The sequence below is a fragment of the Limulus polyphemus genome, unplaced genomic scaffold (assembly GCF_000517525.1).
Source record: "Limulus polyphemus unplaced genomic scaffold, Limulus_polyphemus-2.1.2 Scaffold977, whole genome shotgun sequence".
Taxonomy (NCBI): Eukaryota; Metazoa; Arthropoda; class Merostomata; order Xiphosura; family Limulidae; genus Limulus; species Limulus polyphemus.
In genome coordinates this window covers 252,104-272,288 of record NW_013666587.1, presented here as the reverse complement: position 1 = coordinate 272,288, position 20,185 = coordinate 252,104, and the positions used below count along the sequence as shown (strand labels likewise).

Here is a 20,185-nt window from a genome sequence, read left to right as displayed (position 1 = left end):
AAATTAGGTGTCTATTTACTTGTGACCACGCTGTGTACATTAGTTTTACAAATTAATAACAGCTTCTCAGCATTACAGTTTGGAATAAGAACATATTTTAGTCTATGTATAGCCATGATACCTTTACAACAAAGATCCCTACCTATATTACTTTTGTTTCCATTCCTATTTGATTCATTTTTATTATAACAGCTTATTCCTTGTAATATTTTATTCTCTAGCAATTAATCATTTACTGCTGTCATAATTAGCTGAATGTTCATAAAAGTGGTTTATAAAACAAGGTTAATAAATTACAGCAGCTAAATTAAACCCAGTCATAACATAACTTTTCCAGAGCCATTGCTACTTCTTTTTTTTGTTTTTTTTTCAGTTAAGATAAATTCCTATTGAAAATACTTGGTATGAATGAAGAATTTTTAGAAAATCTTTAGTCAATGAAGAACTTAGTACAATCAATACAAGTGTATATAGTTAAAAATATTTTTTAAAATTACTTAATATATAACTTTTGTGTTTTCAAATCTGATACCAATTTATTTAAAAAAAATAGTCATACACTTAAACTACCTTAACACCACTGAAGTAATATGATGTATCTTAATACTGAAGTAACTAAATACTTGAATAAATTATTGAATCAACATGAATCACCATACCTCTTTCTATCTTTCATAGCACTTTCCTTAGCATCTTTAAGAGCTGATTCCAGACACTTGATCCTCTCCATTGTTGCACGGAATCGTTTCTCCAACTTAGGTAATTCACATCGTAAATCAGCATTATCACGTACCAGCTAAACAATAAAATGTGCACAAGGTTTTGAAAATTTTTAAGTTTCTTAGGTTAATTTACAACAATTAGCGGAAATGTTATATTTTAATTTAGTAATTACATAACCATTTGAAAAGAGAAACTAAGGATTGCTATTTTAATAGATATAATAGAAAACAAGAGAATATAATCAGCACTGTTAGCTTTTGTAAACAATGCTACATATAAAGTAAGCACATACACTATACCACTAAGATAAAGAGAGAAAAAAGTGTTTTTTTATAGTGCAAGTGTGAAAGAGTAACTGAACATAAAACACTGATAATATTCTGAGGCATTAAGCCTTTTTAACACTTTGGCACAACATGTGTGAAGTATATTACTGACATAACTACATAAAATGTTTGTATGGGAAATAAAACTTTTTAACCCACTGGGCATAATTAATAGAGCTTGTGTGTACTTCATGTTACAAATTACTATTTTACAAGTAAGTGGCTGTTGTCTTGCTTGCATTGCACAGTTACATGAGAGTGAAAAGTATAATGGCAATTGGTTTGGAGACTGGTTTAAACTGAGAGTAAGATTAAAAACACCAACTAAAAATGTTCCTTTAATTTACTTTATGTTACATTTTCCAAACATTTAACTTTATATTGTTACTTCATACACAAAAGAAATAAAATTTACTGAAAAGTAATAACTATTAACTATTCATTCTAATACTGACATAGAAATATGAGCTCACAACATTTATTTTGGTGACTACATCTCTCCACAAATAGAAAAAGTAAAAATACAAAATAAATAATTATTTACACAAATAAAAAAAAAGATGGAAGTTATATGTGATGCACATTTCCATAAACAAAGAACGGAATTTCTGTTTATGTGCATGTCATAATAAATAATAGATTACTCAAGTAGCAGTTAGGAGTCATTCTACAGCTATTGCAGGTAGCTGTGATGACATCACACTCCCTTCAATTCTAGTTAAAACACTAACATTTTTGTGGACTGTTTACATAGCACACTTAATTTTGTGTAGTTGTTATATACAACACATTGTACACTATCAAGTGTTCTATTAATAAACACATTATGATCTACTCTCGTGTAAGTTGCTGTAATTAATATACATTTCTATTTTTACAAGAATATATATGAAAGAGAATTCAACATCATTAATATTGGAATCTTTGATTTGTGCACCACACTTGGATCCTTCACAGCAGACATGACCACCTAACACATATTAGAGACACTGTTGTATAGATACTAAAATGACTAAAGCCTCTAACAAATTTTACTGAAATAAAATTTAAAGGTGTATTACATTACTTCTGCTATCCTGTAACATGGCTTAACTGAAAGAGCACAGGATTGGTCATTTGGAGAAGTAATGTTGACTATAATTCTGAATTTACAAAGTGTATCATCATGAAATGTGGCAAGCTTTTAGTTAACATTAAAAGTCTGTTGTACACAAGAAATAAGATGTGTTACTAAGATTCTGTAGTAAAGATATATCTGTGAAATGGCAATATCAGTCTGACTCTAACAAGATGGAGTTCACGTGAATAATAAAAGTACTTTTGTCTATCATACAGTTTGTAAATTGTACTTGCATAACTTATACAAACTCCTAAATGCCTATCTTAAAGTTTTTTTTGAGACTCCTGTATACTGCATCTTGTATTTACTCCACTCTAACATGAACTATTGCAAGATCAGCAATGTAAGGACATGAAATATTGATAACTCTGGCATCAAATGCCATGTTCAAAGACACACTGTATAAAATCAGGACATGCACACTTTGCCTGAAATCTGTGTACATAGGGTTAACCTTCCTCACCTGCTTGTGAACTTTGGTCAGTTGGTCTAGATTGTTTTCCAGAAACACAATCTTCTGTTTCTGTGAAAGGCTGCCACCAGTATCTTCACTCTCATCTTCAGCAGCAGACTTTTTCACACGACTCTGCAGGTCTTGAACAAATAACTTTCGCAGATTGTGAAGTGTCTGAAGTTCCTTGGCCTAATAAAATATATAGTTACTACAATTGCAGAAATATAACATGGGATTTTATATGATTAATCATCTTAGTATGAAAATCTTCATCACTTATAAATTTTACACTCCAAAAGTAATACAATATGTTAATTGATACCATTTTTTTCAAATCCACTAGAAATATTCCACTTACAGAAAAACACATATTAGCAATAACGATATACAAATCATGTTGATTTTTTTACTTTTCCAATGTATATGACATTTTATCACTTAATAAAAACTGAAAACACTTTTACCTAACAAAAGATGTAGCTCAGGTTCATAGAACCTTCATCTCGAATCCCTCTCAACTGTATGCCTCATGCAAAAATTTGAAATCTTTAATATTTTGTTTATTTGATAATTTGTATATAATTATGAAACACAGCCAAGTATAGAAAGCAATTAATTTACTCCTGTTCATGACCTAAATGGAACACTAAATATTTTTCTGCTTTTACAACACAATGTTGTACTCATCCATACATAGTTTTTTAGGTGCTTAATAACTTAAATATGCTTCATAACATAACACCCAATATCCTAAGTGTGTAGTTAGTAAGCATGCCGCAAGTACAAACTATCCTAAGCCAGAGTAAGTCAAATTAAAGCCTGAGCTTACTAACTCATAATATGTTATTTGGAAGCACTGTGCAATCAATACTACAATCATACATAAAAATAACAAAACATTCCCAGTTTGCCCCTGAAGAAGAAAGGTCCACCTTTCAAAAGCACTCGTGTTATAGGGTTTTTATCATTTTGTATCAAGACTTCTTGAACCTACATATTTTTCTGACATCATGAATTTCTAATCACAAACAAGTTACTGGTAAAGTAATAAATGCAGAATGTTAAAGAGATGTTATTCTTCATTGATAAATTAGACCTTTTGCTGGTACAAGAAGCCCTGCGTCTTTATTTCTTGATAATAATGCCAAATGTGTTATGTACAGATAGTCAATCAGCCTCTTCAACAACAAAGACCAAATGGCTAGAGCTGCTACCATGCTCTCCTGACCTGAAGCCTGATAGTCTGAATGGATCAGAAGATGTACTGCAGCAAGTTTGGACTAGTATACTACAATACCACCTATCTCAAATCTCTAATTTTATCAATGCTATGACATTGTGTAGAATTACAGGCTCAAGAAAGCAGTACATGCTATTACACTTGTCATTTTGTTGTTATACATTAAGCATTAGGATATATGCCATCCTATTGATTACGTGTGATGTTTCTTAATATAAAGGGTACTTAAGGTGGTTTTCTATTGTACACATTTGTCTGTTTTTTTAAGGTATAATAGAATCTCAAAACACCATATTTCCTACATTCCTCTCTCAAAACAACATGTTCCATAATATTTCCATAATTAAAGAAACAAAAAACAATATTCTAGTCAATTCAAAATATATTATCTGAAACTACATACTACAGTCTCTTCCAATCCCTTCAAATCTTGACGAGCCTGTTCCCGACGATCATTTAATAAGCTGGAAATGAAGATAAATAATACTTAAATTAGATGTAAAAATAACAGTGCAATGCAGAAGAAGATGATACAGATACATATCAATCTATTTTGGAACATCAGGTAAAACAAAAAACATTTCCTAGAAAAAATACTTGTATCATAATGGTCATGAAATCCAAAGTAACTGTCACTTTTTCTATTTACATTAAAATACTTTGACATTGAATATTGACAATAAAACTAATCTTATTATTAAAACTGCAAACAAAAACTGTTGGATTACTTTAAACACCTTTGTTTATTAATTCTAACACAAAATTAAAGTGAACTAGTTACATTATAAGCAATCTCAATAGTCTTTGTTGTCATTCCAATAATTTTGAGCTTGTTTACCTTTGTAATTTTTAAACTGTAACAAAAATTAAATTCAGTTTTAAAATTATGATGCAAAATCTTATAAAACCTGTAGAAATCATAAAATAAATGCAGGAAAAATAAAATCCAGTAACTAGCCACGATAAAGTGTTACATATTACAAAATTTAGATTCATCCTTAGGGCATGTCAAGATTGACAGTTAAGCTTAATGTTGGAGATTTTGTACATAGTTAGAAATTAGAAATTATGTCAAATAAATGAGAGTATAAAATTCAATTCACCAAAGAATTATCTACTGTCAAAAATACATTTGCTGTTACTTGAATGGATAAAAAATATTTAAAAATACTAAAAACTAGGGATGCACAGGTATTCAAATTTAGCCAAATACTGCATCAAGCTACACAGCCACTAAGCTTTGCGCGGGGCCCGGATTTTTAACTGGGACCATGTTCTAGCCCCCCCCCCCCCAAAAAAAATAAACAACATACACAAAAATTAGAAACAAAAACAAAATTGACGTTTATTACATTTAACCAAATAATCACCAAGAGAACATTACAGTTTTACTTTCAACTTTCAAAATTAACTAACAAAAATGTGCACACCAGTTTGCAGAATGCCTGTGTATTTTTGGAATTTCTTTAAATTGTACTTCAGGAACAATAGCATTTCGGCATTTTCGAGTAAAAGCCTTAACCTTTCGTGTGTGATAATGTTGTTACTGGCGCTAAAAGCCCATTCGCTGTCTACGCTGGTCAGAAGTGCGGAGAGATAATACCTTGGCCATCGTGGGAAATCAAGCTTCATTTGACTCCCAAAAGTGGGGCCAGTGAAAGTAAATGCAGAAATAGTGATGTTGACATGTTTTAGAATTATTATTCCAATTAATGCCTAGCCCCAACTTCTCAAACCCTAACTAACCCCTATTGTTTTCAAAACTCCCACCTTCCCCAGATATCTACTTCTCAAGCCATGCCTGTTATTAACCTCTTTTGTTCTCTGAATCCCCAACTTTCAGCAGACGGTCAGTCTTTGTTGCTCAGAACAAATTTTTTTAATTAAACCAATTACTGACTGTACCTTTCAGTAACACATAAGCTGCAGCAAAGATTAGGGCTTATATGCCATTTTCAATTACCCAGATTTGGCTGTTTTTAACTTTGACAGTATTACCGGGGCAACCCAATAACCAGCCAAGACCAATTATCTGGCTGTGTACCTGTGCATCCCTACTAAAAACAAAAATCATGTGTAGATAGTAATGTGTTCCCAACAGAAATAAATAAAAAAAAAACATTTATTTTTTATAAGAAAATTATTACGTGAGTTCCTGAAGTTTCTGGCTTTTTTCTTGTTCTTCCAGTTTCATCTTCTCATAGTCTTTCTGTAATCTTTCCTGTGCTAATGACAATTTCTGATTTATGCTGTGACAAATAAGTAACAAAGATTAAGGAATTGGTATAGGTAATAGGCAACAAATCAGGTATGCATTTTCGCTACCCTAGAACAATCTAAAGTACAAATGTACAAATAAAATACATTTACTATTAAAATTTCAACATTTCTTAAGGTAACAAAACCTGAGTTATCCAAACCATGTTGTTATTCAACAAGAAAAAAAAAGAGTTCAAATATTGAGTAATTAGATTTCTTCCATAGTCATGTCTAAAATACACATTAAATTTAATTATTATAATGATTTACATGTAGCAGATAAAGTTTATATAACAAATTTTCTTCAGTCATAAAATATTTTTTGTTTGGTTGTTAGGTAAGTTTAATTATTATAATGATTTAAATGCAGCAGATAAAGTTTATATAACAAATTTTCTTCAGTCGTAAAAGATTTTTTGTTTGGTTGTTAAGTACATTACAATGGACTTATCTGCAGTGTCCAACATAATGAATCAAACCCCAGATTTAGCATTATAAACCCTTAAGGTTACCACCAACCTAGTGCGGTATATACTTAACATCTAGTTTCTTTTGAACATAAATGAAACAAAATTAATTTTTCTATCCATATTCAAAATCCTATTAAGTATTTCCATTTCCTTTTTCCATATGTCTGGCACCTTTTAAAACTGTTAGTATTTAACTTTCATTGAATATATCTAAATTTCCCATCAAAATTCCAAATCTGAATGTAGTTACAGAAAATTTAATGATACTTACTCTTTAAGTTCATCTATTTGTTCTTGTTTCCCTGACAATTCATTTCTTAGTGTTGATAGCTGTTTCTGGTGGGCATCTCTATGTTTTTCTATCTGCTGTTCCAATGCTGATTTTATCTTTTCTGCATTATCTTTCTCTTTTTCCTTCTCTTTTGAGGTCATGATATGCATTTCATCTGAAAACACAAGTTTTTATTCCAAAATTATAATATTGAATATGGCACTTTGATACAACGTCAGAAACTGTTATACCAAATACATGTTTTCTAGAAAGATATTTCATATACGAAATAAATCTAACTGAAGTTATATTCTAAAAATATATGTTTCACATAGGACTGACAGTAGATATACATGGCACAGAAGTTTTACAGAATAGCTTAGTGGTATAAACTTCACAAATTGTAATAACGAATAAGCAATTTAAGCCTAATGGAGCAATAAGCACAACACTGATATAATAAATAACTAAACACTGCTTAAAAACTTATGTAAGATATCAGATAATTTTTGAAGTTGATCTTCCATTAGAAAATATCTGATATGTACATTGTATTACGAGTTGTTGAGTTCATGCTGGTAGAATGCACTAAGATGCACAGGATTTTTTACAAAAAATAGTTAGCCTAGTTTATTGTCCATAACTCAAAAGCTGATCATGAGAAAGCTATAATATTTTTTAGATGAGGTAATGAGATGATGGGAGAGGCAATTCCAATTTTAAAAACAGTTCTTCAGGAAGTATTATAGTGTAATTTGCATACTGGTAACTGTATAAAAACATCATCAAACACATCAGGATATATTGTGCCATTAGAAATTACTCCTGGCATTTTACCTCTAAACATTAGAATTGTTCTTGTAATACATCACTACTGAAACAGTAAAACTCTGCTGAAGCAATGAGGTAATAATGAAATGAAAACAGCAAATAAAGAAGATCAATTAACAATAATGCTTATGAAAGGCTTACAAACACACTTGAACAAAGAGAATTAACTGTTGATGTAACTTTGAACACATTTCATTCCTACACTTTAAAGACGGGGACTTTTGAAAGAAACAATCTTCATGCAAAATGGGAATCCAACCCTTCTTACTGGAATATAATTTGAAGGACTGAATAATCAGAACACATTTTATGTACACATAATACCAGCACAGTCTCTAAATCTCACTCTTCTATACTTTTGTCTAAGGGGCTAACTCAAGTTTTTGATTAGGCATGACGTGCCCATCACCTTGGCAGACCTGAAAGATATCATACACCAATTAAACGGCAACTGTTGGAAGTCAAACACTGTCATTCAGTTGTGTATCCTGTTCTCTCACAAATCAAAGCAATAATGGACATAACTGGTGTCATGAAAACAGTGATTAGTGCCCTCAAGTGATAATTATTTTTGTCATCGAAGTTGTCTTTCCCATTGTCTCATTTATCCTACATTATAGCCTTCTGTTGATTAATTTTACACATTGTATACATAGGAATAGGTCAAATAACTTCATAATATCCGTGTGATAATTCAGTGTTAGTAATTTTTATTAAAGTTATCTGCTGTAGGCAAGAATAATAATAACTGTTATGGTGTGAATGCATTTTCTAAGCTGGAAAAGCATAATTATAATTAATTATACCTGTGATAAGACATTAATGTTAGGCCTATTACATTTTTTAACACTACATCCTTTTTCAGTATTTAGGGAATTTCAATAATAATAGTAATAATGAGAGCAGAGTATAATAGTATTTTAACCATAATACATCTGCCACACTTGTTGCCGATAAAGCAAATCATACCACAGGTGCATCGAATTCATGCACTCTGGCTTTTGAGAAACAGAAAATTAGAGGACAAATGTGTTTGCTATAGTCTAACATGATTTATTGTAATTCCCAACTTACTTAAACAAATTTTACCAAAATTCCATCAGTAATTCTGATTTTCACTACAGAGACTTGATTCTTAAAGTAACAAGTAATGGTTAAAGACAAAATTATTCACATTGCTCTTGGAAAGATAGTTTTGTTCATATAAAAAATAATTTACAGAAATTAGAATTTTCATTTGGTTTAGTTGACGTTAAGCACAAAATTACACAATGGGGTATTGAAACCCAAATTTTAGCATCATAAGCCTGCAGACTTACTGCTAAGTCATTGGGGGGGAGGCAAAAATTACATCTTTTAAAGAAATTAAAAACTAAGATGAAATGAACTGTTAATCAGATTTTTCTTAATTCACAAAACTATAGTGTGTTTTCAATAGATATAAATTATACATAAAAACTATAGAAAACATTAGTTTTATAAAAGAAATACGAATTTTAGTAGATAGTATGGATACAACATATAATTCCACTTTTCTTTACTTAAAAATTGCTGTGTAAACCTTACCAGCTGCTTTCAACTTAGCACATTCTTCATTCAGTTGGTCTATAACTTCCTCTAGTGTCCTCCTTTTATTTTCTGTATCCCGCATAGATTCTTGAAGAGTCTTCACTTTTGCCTCATACTAAATTGGTAAAAATACTCATTACTAATGTTCACATATCATTTAAAGAATCTTAGTCTCTCAAATGATATTTCTCTATGCATTTTAAATGAGTTAAACTTAAGATAGTTTGAAATGTTTAACTTTTGTATGCAATCACCAAAAACTTATTATCTATGTATTTTTCACAGATGACTAAGGCAGAGTCTTCATAATGAAAAAACAAAGGTAAAATCGACAGCAACTGCCAAGTTTGATTTGACACCGGCGGAGAGTCTTGGAAGGCTAATCTACAAGAATAGTACAGATAGAAAAAGTAGCACAGATGTGCTAGTTTGGTAGACTAGTCCTCCATGACTTTCTCCACAAGTGTCACACCAAATAAGGCAGTTGTTGCCCAATTCACCTTGTTTGTTCATCTTCAATTATATATGTATGTGTGTTTAAATGTATGAAAGAGAGTGACATGCACCATTTCAAACACATTGATGTCCACAAATAATTTCTTATCACCTAATCACAAGTATATTTTATTCCATAGGTCATTGTTAATTACACATATAATCCTCTACATTAACATAGAAGTTATAATTTTCCTTTACTGAAAATGTATTTCCGATATGTACTTACCTCCTATCACACAAATAGCTATACCGACATCCACATGGGGGTAGGATGAGGATCATATCGGTAGCAAGTTAACTACAATTCCAAACCCATCCATCTGGTGGAGGTTGGAAAGAGGATCATACCACCTTTACCCCAAGTTCATAAGACTGGAGGGAATCTTGTACCTCCAGATTCATAAATGGCACATGTTGTTTTATAACAATGTGAGAAATTGAACGAGCCCAACATCCGGCATCGAAAAGATGTCTGCGTAATGTAAACGATCTCACTCAAATATATAATGACAGGAACTGCACCAAGCACAGGAACATCCTCAGAATAATAATCATCGAGGAGTAGTGGAAGGGGAAGAACCATGACTCACTACATGGATGGAGTAACAAGTGTAGAAATGAGTGAATAAATAGACATCTGTAATACATGTGAGGACTTATGTTAGTTGGTTCAACTTTAAATCCAAAACCCAGCCACTGGGAACTAACATCCACGTAGGGGTAAAATGAGAGATCCCAATCGAATGGGGGGGGGGAAATGCAATTTTGATGGTTCACTCCCATGTTACATAGTGGAGACTATCTCGTCATCTACACCAGCAGAACACCTCTGCCCTACTCTCAACTGAATGATTTTATAACCATTTATATATATTATGTGTATTTCCTTATTACATTCAGGAGGATGCTTCCATGGTCCTCCACACCAGCGGCTTGGAACTGGAAAGTGGTAAGGACTCTCAAACTCCACTAGAAGAAAGGGGGAGGGAAGCACAGTGGATAGTCCAGAGAAACGACAACACCTGAGACAGCACAATGGGTAACCAGAAAACCCTATTTTGACAAGCAGACCATACCAATTTTTTCAATACAAGGCATGGAAGGGATGGGCAGCTATCTCCTTCTGCTTTACCACTGTACTCCATGGGTGAATACAGTCTGGGACAGGCAAAGTTATGAAGCAAACCTACAGCAAGGATAAACGTACAAGTGATCTTGTGGAACACCCCATCTTCGCAGTGTGTGTTGCGTGGTCATGGAATTATAAATGTTAAGTCATCATGGCTTTACAGTGCAGTTTTTACTAGCTTAAGTATACCTGGACAGAACTGGACCGTAAGAAAAAAAAGAAGAGAGAGCGAGATCCCTGAAAATAAGAGGTATATATACTAAAATGTAACTCACCCAGTCACAATCTCATGAAAGAGTGAAGGATGGCAACTGGTGGATGATAGTCCCCGACAAGGAAGAAACAGCTACCCAAAGTAGAGAATGGGTGATGAACGTATAAGGAGTAGTTCCAGTGCTCGACAGACAAAGTACCTCCAATGGATGACAGTTTCGATATACAGGGAAAAGGGAAGGTACAAGATCTGATTGAAGACATGAGGATTTGATGATAGAAAGAAGGATACAAGAAATAAAAAACAATCAAATCACATTCCAAACTCAATAGGTCAGGAAGGAAGGAAAAAAAATCATAGACAAAGCAGCAGAGTAAGGGAAGGAGATGGATTCAATGAGAAAACATTGAAGCAACCCAAAGTACGTACTGGACTAACAAGGTCATCTGGAACTAATCAAGAAGAAATGTGGAAGATGGTAAGAAATGGAAAAGTCGAAAAGAATATAACATATGAGCCACAAAATGGTGGTAAATAAGAATGATCCAGAACGAATGAAATAATCGAGCCAAAACAGCAAAGAAATCCAGGATTGTGCCAGCCAGGAAGTCAATTAGAAAGATCTGAATGGGAGTGACATGGATGAATATACATTTTGGAAAAAAAACTGATGGAAGGAGAAAAACTAAAGTGAAAAACTGGATGTAATCCTGTCTGAACATATCTACAGCCAGGAGATGATGAACTAGAGACCAAAAACAAAAGAGGGAATTACTTGGAAATTGATAAAAAATTTCATGTGGAGAGTACCCCATAGGAGGTAGAGCCTCTTTTGAGAATTTAGATGTCTCTTCTTGGAAGAAAATTTGATTGGACTGGAAATGCAATGAGCAACAAGGTCAAAAACCTGGAACATGACCCTCCAGGAGATGCATGAGAAGTGAGTGGTTTCAAAAGCCTCCTACAGATCAAATTACATCTCCAACCAATGGAGATGAGCATCAGGGAAGAGAAACAATCCAGAAGAGGAGGAGAAAGTGGGAAACACGACATCGTAGGGGATATGCACATATACCAACTCCTTCTATCATAGAAGAAGAGGGAAGGAAGAAAATTAAGAGGAAAATTAATGGATGGTCCCAATAGAGGGGTGCATATAAATATCCACCACAAAGAGATGAGAATGTGATGTATGGAACAGGAGAAACACATCAAACTGGAAAATCCTGACTGTGGAAGGAGTATATGAGTATGTGAAGACTACCCCTCCCTGAAATGCAGAAATAGCAAACCTAAAATAATGTCCTAAAAAATGAAAAATAATAATGCATACTTTGGGCATACCCTGACATAGAGAAATAGCAAACCCAAATGTAATAAAAGCCTACATATGAAAACGGAGAAGAGCCGATAAGTGATTGAGGTGGGAGAGATTGATCCAGGACCCCAAACAGCATCAAGCATACAAGATGAATGGAGAAAATCCATAGGTAGGACAGGTAAAGGATGGAAAATTGCTGGACAAGTAAAATAATAAGGATGACAATACCTCGGAATGAAACAAAAAAAAATTGAATATAGCATTGCAGATACCCCAAATGATGCTAAATGTACAGGAGGAGCCCCCCAAAAAATGGAACAGTGGAGAAAAAGATCTGACTGTAAGTCCTTATTAGCAGTGGATGGGAAACAAACAGCAGTGTCCCACCCAAGAAATTCCAAAAGAAAAGAAGCCACGTGCAGAGGTAAATAATGGAAGATGGCAAATTCACCAACATGGAGGGAAGGAGGAGGAGGAGATATCCCACAAAAATCCCTAAATATAGGTGGTACACCTAAGAAAGAAATTGGAAGGTAATCCTGTAGGAGAGTAGATAGGGTAAAATGAAGCTGAAAAACTAGGTAGGGAAGAAAATGGAAAGGATTAACAGAGATCCAAAGGACATAAAACCAAGAAGTAAACCTGCCTGATGGTAAGCTAAGGAAAAAATGATTAAAGCCTGTATATGGCAAGGCATCCAAGTACCCAATCTCAAAAGAGACAAAAATATCATCAAGAAATAATGTCAGGAGAAAGAAATATAACTGTGAAACATGTCTGAAACAAAAAAAACCGGACCATCTGAAATGGGTTCAGCCATTATAGGAAGAAGGCAAGTAAAATTGGGAGCAGGTATGGTGGAACCCAGACCACAAGGGTCCACAGAAACGAAATTAAGAGGAAGATGAATAAAGTATAAATTAAACAAAATGAATGGTAAGAAATTAACAGACAATTGTTGAGCCCAAGCTAACAAGATATTTAATTTAATTAGCAATAATCCTCAAGTAGAACTACAAGTAAACTGAAAATAACAGACATGTGTTAATCCCAATCATACAGTGCAAGACAAAGGATATCACTAAGCTTTAAAATAAAAATCCTAACATAACAATAAGTATAATAATGAAAATAAAATAAATGGGAATTCATAAAATGAAATAAGTGTGTATGAACAATAACCTATGTATAAGATGTGATATATGATTAATATTCCAGTTAGATGAATTACAGGTAATCCTAAAATAACATAGACCCCTGGTATCAGTGATATAGGAGAAAGAATACAACTAAGCCTAATTTCTAACCTGAACTGGACTATGAGTATCAACTAAAGTAATGAAACTTGTACCATGAAACTCAAATAACTACAGATAATAATATTAAAAGTATTCAAAAACCATAACAATATAGCATCTTATCCTTCCAAAGTCAGCAGACTGTATGTCAAAATGTGTGGGCTCCCAAACTCGAAGTGAGGCCCGACAAATATCAGCTCCTTGGACAATCAATCTCCCGATGAAATAAAGCTAAGAATCTTCCCGTGGAGTACCCTGACCTGAAGCCAGTGCAAATGTGCGAACAGAACATACAATCTCCGAAGTGGTAACATAGAATTCATAATGCAGAATGTATAACCAAACACAACTGTGCTGGTAGAAACAATGAAAAAGTTTTTGTAATGAAGTAATAAGTTCCATAACCAGGTAGAAATATAAAATAATTCCACTTCAAAATAACTCAACAAGTTACGAATATCACTATTGTATAATAAAGAGTAAACTTGTTGGGAGAAATTAATACAAAAATATGGGGCAAAATTAAAATAAAACACTAAAGAGAGCACAAACTAAATGTTAGAACATGAGTATTGCAAAAGGAGAAGTGATAGTTTGGTAGAATCGAATAGAGGGAGTCACATGCATCAAGGGAGTAGGTCACACTCTTATTTGTGGAAGATTGTCACATGACAATTTGCATGCGAGACCCATTAGAATCAGATATTTCCAGATGTGGGAGATTCAAGGCTTGTGGCATGCACAATTTTTTTTTGCATATAGAGGGCAGCACTAAACAAGAATAGCTATTTATGTGAGATAAGGTAATGTACCACATCAGAATTTTAATTATCTTATTTTACATTGTTATCTATAAATGAGCAAGTATCTAGAACTTTAAGGAAATGACAAGTGCTCATAAACAAATATTTAGATTTATGTCTCTGCTGAAAAATTCTGTATGGAATCTTTGAAACGTATTTCAAGCTGCCAATGCTTTTAATTCTAAGTCCACTGTTTTCCCCAAAAAATTGTAAAATAATTTCCCATACACTGGACAATACACTCAGTAATTCCTCAATGTTATAAAATTACAAAGAAAAGTAGCAGTTGAATAGTACTTCACAATCATCTTAGAAGATCATTAGGTTTCAATAAAGGTCAGATCACAAAAGGTAAAAAAAACAACAAAAAACATCACATTATAAGTACACAAATATATATATTGAACAATTTGTACATGTAAACGCAGTGACATGTCACCACAAATGCGACCCATGAAGACATATGGAACATGTTTATAGAACCTAAATTGCAACTGATCTATGTAAATATTGTTTTGAAAGTAAACAACCACATAGACAGGAGGGTCTGTGGAAAGCAAGCAAGAAGTGTGGTTTAAGACTAGCCTTTCCATCCTTCACAAAATCTTATTGGAATGGAAATAGCAGAATCGAGCAATTGATTTTGCCATCTCATAAAGAAGCTTGTTATAGTAAATACTGTGATGTTGGGCATGTTATGCATTTAAGCATAGCCATAATGTTTAGCATAAACACTGATGAAGCAGAGAAACTGAAACATTATTCTTATACAGTGCAATTAACCTCAGTAATTAGCAAAAAACAACAACTTCAATACATGTGTGTGTGTGTGTGTGTGTGTGTCTGTTCCTTATATGTTTCCACATTTCTTGATCAATCAGCACCAAACTTAACACAGTGATACAGGATGACATGAGGGGGTTGGACCCCCATCTAATTTCATATTGATAGAATTCTTGAAAACAGTATGCCTTTCTTTTCACTATTGATACCTTTATGTATTTTTATTGCACTTTTAATGTTTATTATGTTATGAAAAAAATTAGAAGCACAATTCCCTATCCTTTGTTTCAAATGTCTTTTTATTTCACCTGTCCAACGGACGGGTATTCCAGCTAGTATCCATTATTTACACTAACTTTATACATACTTTGAAGCATTTAATAATAACTTAAAATATTATAACTAAATTAATTTGCAAATCATATGTTACTTTAACTATGTAATAGTATCATCTCTGTTAATAAAAACATCCACAACCAAAGAAATATTTTCTAAAATTATGGTTAATGATAATGACATTTTTTTTCCTATAATAATGCAAACTATATATAAGATAATCTATTTAAAATAGAATACTATATCCCACCTGACTGATCAATAATCGACATTCTGCCAGTTCCTTCTCATTGATTTCAGTCTTCTTGTTACAATCAGACTGGAAAATCTCTAATTGGCTACAACGCTATGGAGAATCAAACAGCCAAGGTTAAATATTAAAATAAATACAGTACTTTGTAATATGCAATTCATGTGTACATCAAAATACTATCTCACACATCGCTTATCCTCAGACAATTGTATAATTATCAAATAAGTAAAATTCTATTAACAAGTGAATATTTATTCATCAGTTATTCTTTACATCTTATTTCATTAGACAGTCAAACTGTACAAAACACACAAAAAAAGTTTTATAATATAGGTCTTAAAAATTTTTGTTTTTTTCACTTTAATGACAATTTTAGGCAAATGTTCTTAAACATATTTAGTTAGAAAGACAGATTGTTGAAATGTCAGTCTGAAAAACAAACAAACTTTTTTCCCTTAATATATTAAAAAGACATTAAAAATATAATGCACATATTTGAGCTAAAATTAAATACATTAAAAGCTATAAGGAAATTTTGATTTTAGATTATTAACGTTTTTAAACACTATTTTTGGTAATAAATATTTTAACCCATTAGATTATACCTGAGCTAGTGCCTTCACTTCAGATTTCATCTTGCTGATAAACAAACGAGCAACTGTGAATTCTTCATCAATTTTTCCATTTACATCTGTTAGAGGCTACCAAGAGGAAATAGCAAAATTTAATAGTATTTCTTATAGTCCATAAATTCCAATTTCTAGTAACATAATAATATACCCAAGTACGTTTTTTAAGCTTCTCCTTAAATATCATCAAAGATAACTTTCATCTTCATTACTTTACACTAAAAATTTGAAAAAAATTTTACTTGTGTTAAAATTGTTTTACTATAAATGAAAAATAAACCTCATATTGATAAAAATATTGTTCACATAAAATATATTACCACACGGTTTTATAAGTATAAACCAGTAATACAGAAAATTAATTTGTGTTAATTAGTTTAAGTGTTCAGTTACCCAAATTATATACAACTGTCATTCATACAGCTTTAAAAACCTTCATTACCTCAAACTAAAGAAATGAATTAAATACTATTTACTGTGCATCACATTAAATGCATCTTTAATATAATCCTCAACTTTGCTTTGTTGTAAATTCTCCTTTAGACTTTTAACATTATAGTTATATTAAACAGGTAAGTAATAAATTCATATCTAATAGTTTGAAAAGTTTATTAATCTGATTACCACAGAAATAGCTAATTCTGCAAGCCCAAATAACTCATTTTCACAGTCAAAACATAGAATAAAAGTAGAATAATAAATCTGGAGTAGACATTATGTCTTAGTTTCTTGATAAACACTATCAGAAAATAAAAATTCTTAGCCAACTTACTATCAAGTGTTTTAACACATCGTGATAAAATAAAAATAGTCAAGTAGACAACTTATATACACTACGAGAAAATAAGAAAAGCCAAATAGACAACTTACATCAGTGTCTTAGTACACCATGAAAAAATAAATGTTATTCTACTTCTATAAAGTGTCTTAACAAGACTTGAAATGTATTAAGATTATAGAAGAAAAAAGTGTGCCAGGGAAAAAAAACTTTCTTAAACTTGTCTTGATACACTACAAAATATGCTTGTTAGAAATAACTTATTTGAGTATTTTAACATGCTACAAAAAAGAAACCAAGTTAGTGAATTTGTTTGCTTTGAAACATACTAGCCTGCTTCAAGAGGGTAAGAAACATAAGAAATATAGCTTAATAGTTTGAAGTGTTGCAACGTGAAATAAAAAAAAGGGGAAAAATGTCAGAAAGCCAGCTCATTCTGAAGTGTCTGAACAAGCTGTGAGAAAATGGGTAAACCGCTTGTGTCATTATCTATCAATTTTCAGCACATTCTAACACACCATGTCCTACCTTCGAACATACAGGCTAAGTAGATAAAAAGTGTCAAAGACTTATCCAATTTCTAAATATCCTAACACATTACTGTAGAATGGTAAATACTGCAGATTCATGTTAATGATATATTGTAACATTTAAAAGTGGCCAATTTCTAAATATCCCCACTTTTATATGTTACAACATATCATTAATATGAATCTGCAGTATTTACCATTCTACAGTGATGTGTTACTAATTTCAAAAATCCGAGGCAATGAAATATCCTTTTCTCTTTTAGAAATTCATACTGAAGTAAAAACTTTACTAAATATGTCACCCACAATTCCTTTCTCTAAAATAACATAATCTGATTCCAAACCAATTTGTATGTATGATTGGTTTAACTTAATAAGTACGTCTCCCTGAAATAAAGGTGCTAACACTTCACTAGATATTCCTTTTTTTCAGAAATTGAAAACAAAATACTGTTTTGGGGTTTCAGTAGCCTAGTCTATGTAGTATTAGAGATGTTGATACATTCATGTAATAATTTTCTATGTTAACAGAGATTTAAAAAATTCATTAAACTAGTTTTTTTTATGCTTTCACTACCTTCATGTCCGTAGGTTTTCCACCAATGACATTCCCAATCTCTCCGAGGTCTTTTAACAAGTTGGACAACATCTCTGTGATCCTTCTCTTCTGGTGAACATTTTGGTCCTTTTGCTGTTGCAAGTCATTCTGAGATGCATTTAGCTGGGACTAAACACATGCAAAAACACTCATAACTAAAACTGTACAATGAAGGATAAATATATTAACTAATTATTTGTGCCATTGAAATGCCCACCAAAACTCTGTGATCACAAAAGAATATTAATGACGATCACTCCAGTCACTGTTCAGATTTTCCAGTTTTTGTTTTAATCAAATTCTGAATTAATTGATTATGTATAACATGAACCTCTTCAATAAAATTCTGATTCAAGATCTTACAACTGCAAGTAACAATATATCACATGGCTGGTTTTGAACAGATAGTTATTGTACAATATAATAGATATAAAAGATAATTTACATTTGAGGACAACAATGAAGTACATCATTTGATTCTTTATGTACAACTATATACAGAGGCATGTTATTTCAATATGATGCTGGAGCCATATACGCTGAAGTCACTTACCAACTTTTGGTTTAGTTCTTCACTAAGAGTTTCATAATCTCTATTCTTTATTTCTACTTCGTGTGACTTCTGATCATAGTTGACAGCCAGCTCCTCCAGAGCCTGAAGTACTTCCTTTACCTCCTCCTTGGCTGCCTCATTCTCCTGCTGGATCTTATTCATCTCCTGTTGTAGGTTCTCATAATCTCGGCGAATGGATATGATCAGCTGGAAAAAACAACAACAAAAGACAAAAATCAGTTTAATAAAAATTCAAAAAGCATTACATTCTAAATAAAATAAAGAATACTTTTAGCATATCTTCAATATTAATTCCATCAAATGGTCACATATTAAAGCATCATTACAGATGGAACACTACATTAACACACCTCTCCCTGTTCTAGCATTTGTTCTTTGAAAGATTCAATCAACTGACTCTGACGATCAATTTCATCATCTTTTTCATCCATCTGTGCATATAGGTGTGCTCTATCCTCTTCAAACTTTGCTCTTTCTTCATTGGTCATTGGTTCAGCTGATACCTGAGGTACTAAGTTGGGCAAGCTGACCACAGAAGAAGATTCAGAGAGACTTAAAGTACTGGTCTCCAACTCTTTAGTAGTTAGTTGTTCATCTTGAGGTACTGATTCACCTAGAGAAAGTACAGAATTGTATATTATCCTTATACTCTTGTAAGTAGTGAAAAACCACTTGAAATGAACACTATCTCAAGTGTAGGGAGTGCAATAAATATAATATCTAAACACAAACTTGGGAAATAAAAAATGCATAACTTATAATGCACCCTAGTCTTGTATTATCTTTCACATTTTTTTCTACTAACCATACTAGAACTTTTACAACCAATTCATTTTCTAATATAACCATTTTTCAATGAACTGGCCAAGTTTCTCAACAATACTTATGGCCATATTGAACAAGGAAAGTCATATTCACTTCCACATGCAATTACTATATCTTTAAGTTTTGTGCTACTTTTTGTCTTTCAAAGTCCATTTTTCCTATAATAATGTGTTCTGTTCAGTCTCATTAAACATTCTGTATTCTATGTTAATAAGACTTTCTTCAGCAATAACCAAGCTATTAGATTTCCAATAACTATTCAACTAATGGCCTTTTTCATGAGCTTATCTACCTAACACCATCTTACCAGGATATTCTAGTTCTTATGAAAAAAAAATATTTTTACGAGATTC

The 20,185-nt window shown here is 32.2% G+C and overlaps 1 protein-coding gene across 2 annotated transcripts in view; it reads right to left on the bottom strand.

Moving 5' to 3' along the window:
• Positions 1 to 20,185, bottom strand: part of LOC106461520 (kinesin heavy chain-like) — a 103,108-nt gene that overhangs the window by 7,765 nt on the left and 75,158 nt on the right. For both annotated transcript variants that reach the window (XM_013921349.2, XM_022388507.1), the window contains 11 exons: positions 19,358 to 19,620; positions 18,987 to 19,193; positions 18,413 to 18,562; positions 16,504 to 16,599; positions 15,896 to 15,991; positions 9,261 to 9,378; positions 6,864 to 7,038; positions 6,011 to 6,112; positions 4,267 to 4,327; positions 2,633 to 2,812; positions 660 to 796 (listed from right to left, as the gene is read on the bottom strand). In XM_013921349.2, coding sequence (XP_013776803.2) covers positions 660 to 796; positions 2,633 to 2,812; positions 4,267 to 4,327; positions 6,011 to 6,112; positions 6,864 to 7,038; positions 9,261 to 9,378; positions 15,896 to 15,991; positions 16,504 to 16,599; positions 18,413 to 18,562; positions 18,987 to 19,193; positions 19,358 to 19,620 — 1,585 coding nt within the window. The remainder of the gene's footprint in view (positions 1 to 659; positions 797 to 2,632; positions 2,813 to 4,266; positions 4,328 to 6,010; positions 6,113 to 6,863; positions 7,039 to 9,260; positions 9,379 to 15,895; positions 15,992 to 16,503; positions 16,600 to 18,412; positions 18,563 to 18,986; positions 19,194 to 19,357; positions 19,621 to 20,185) is intronic.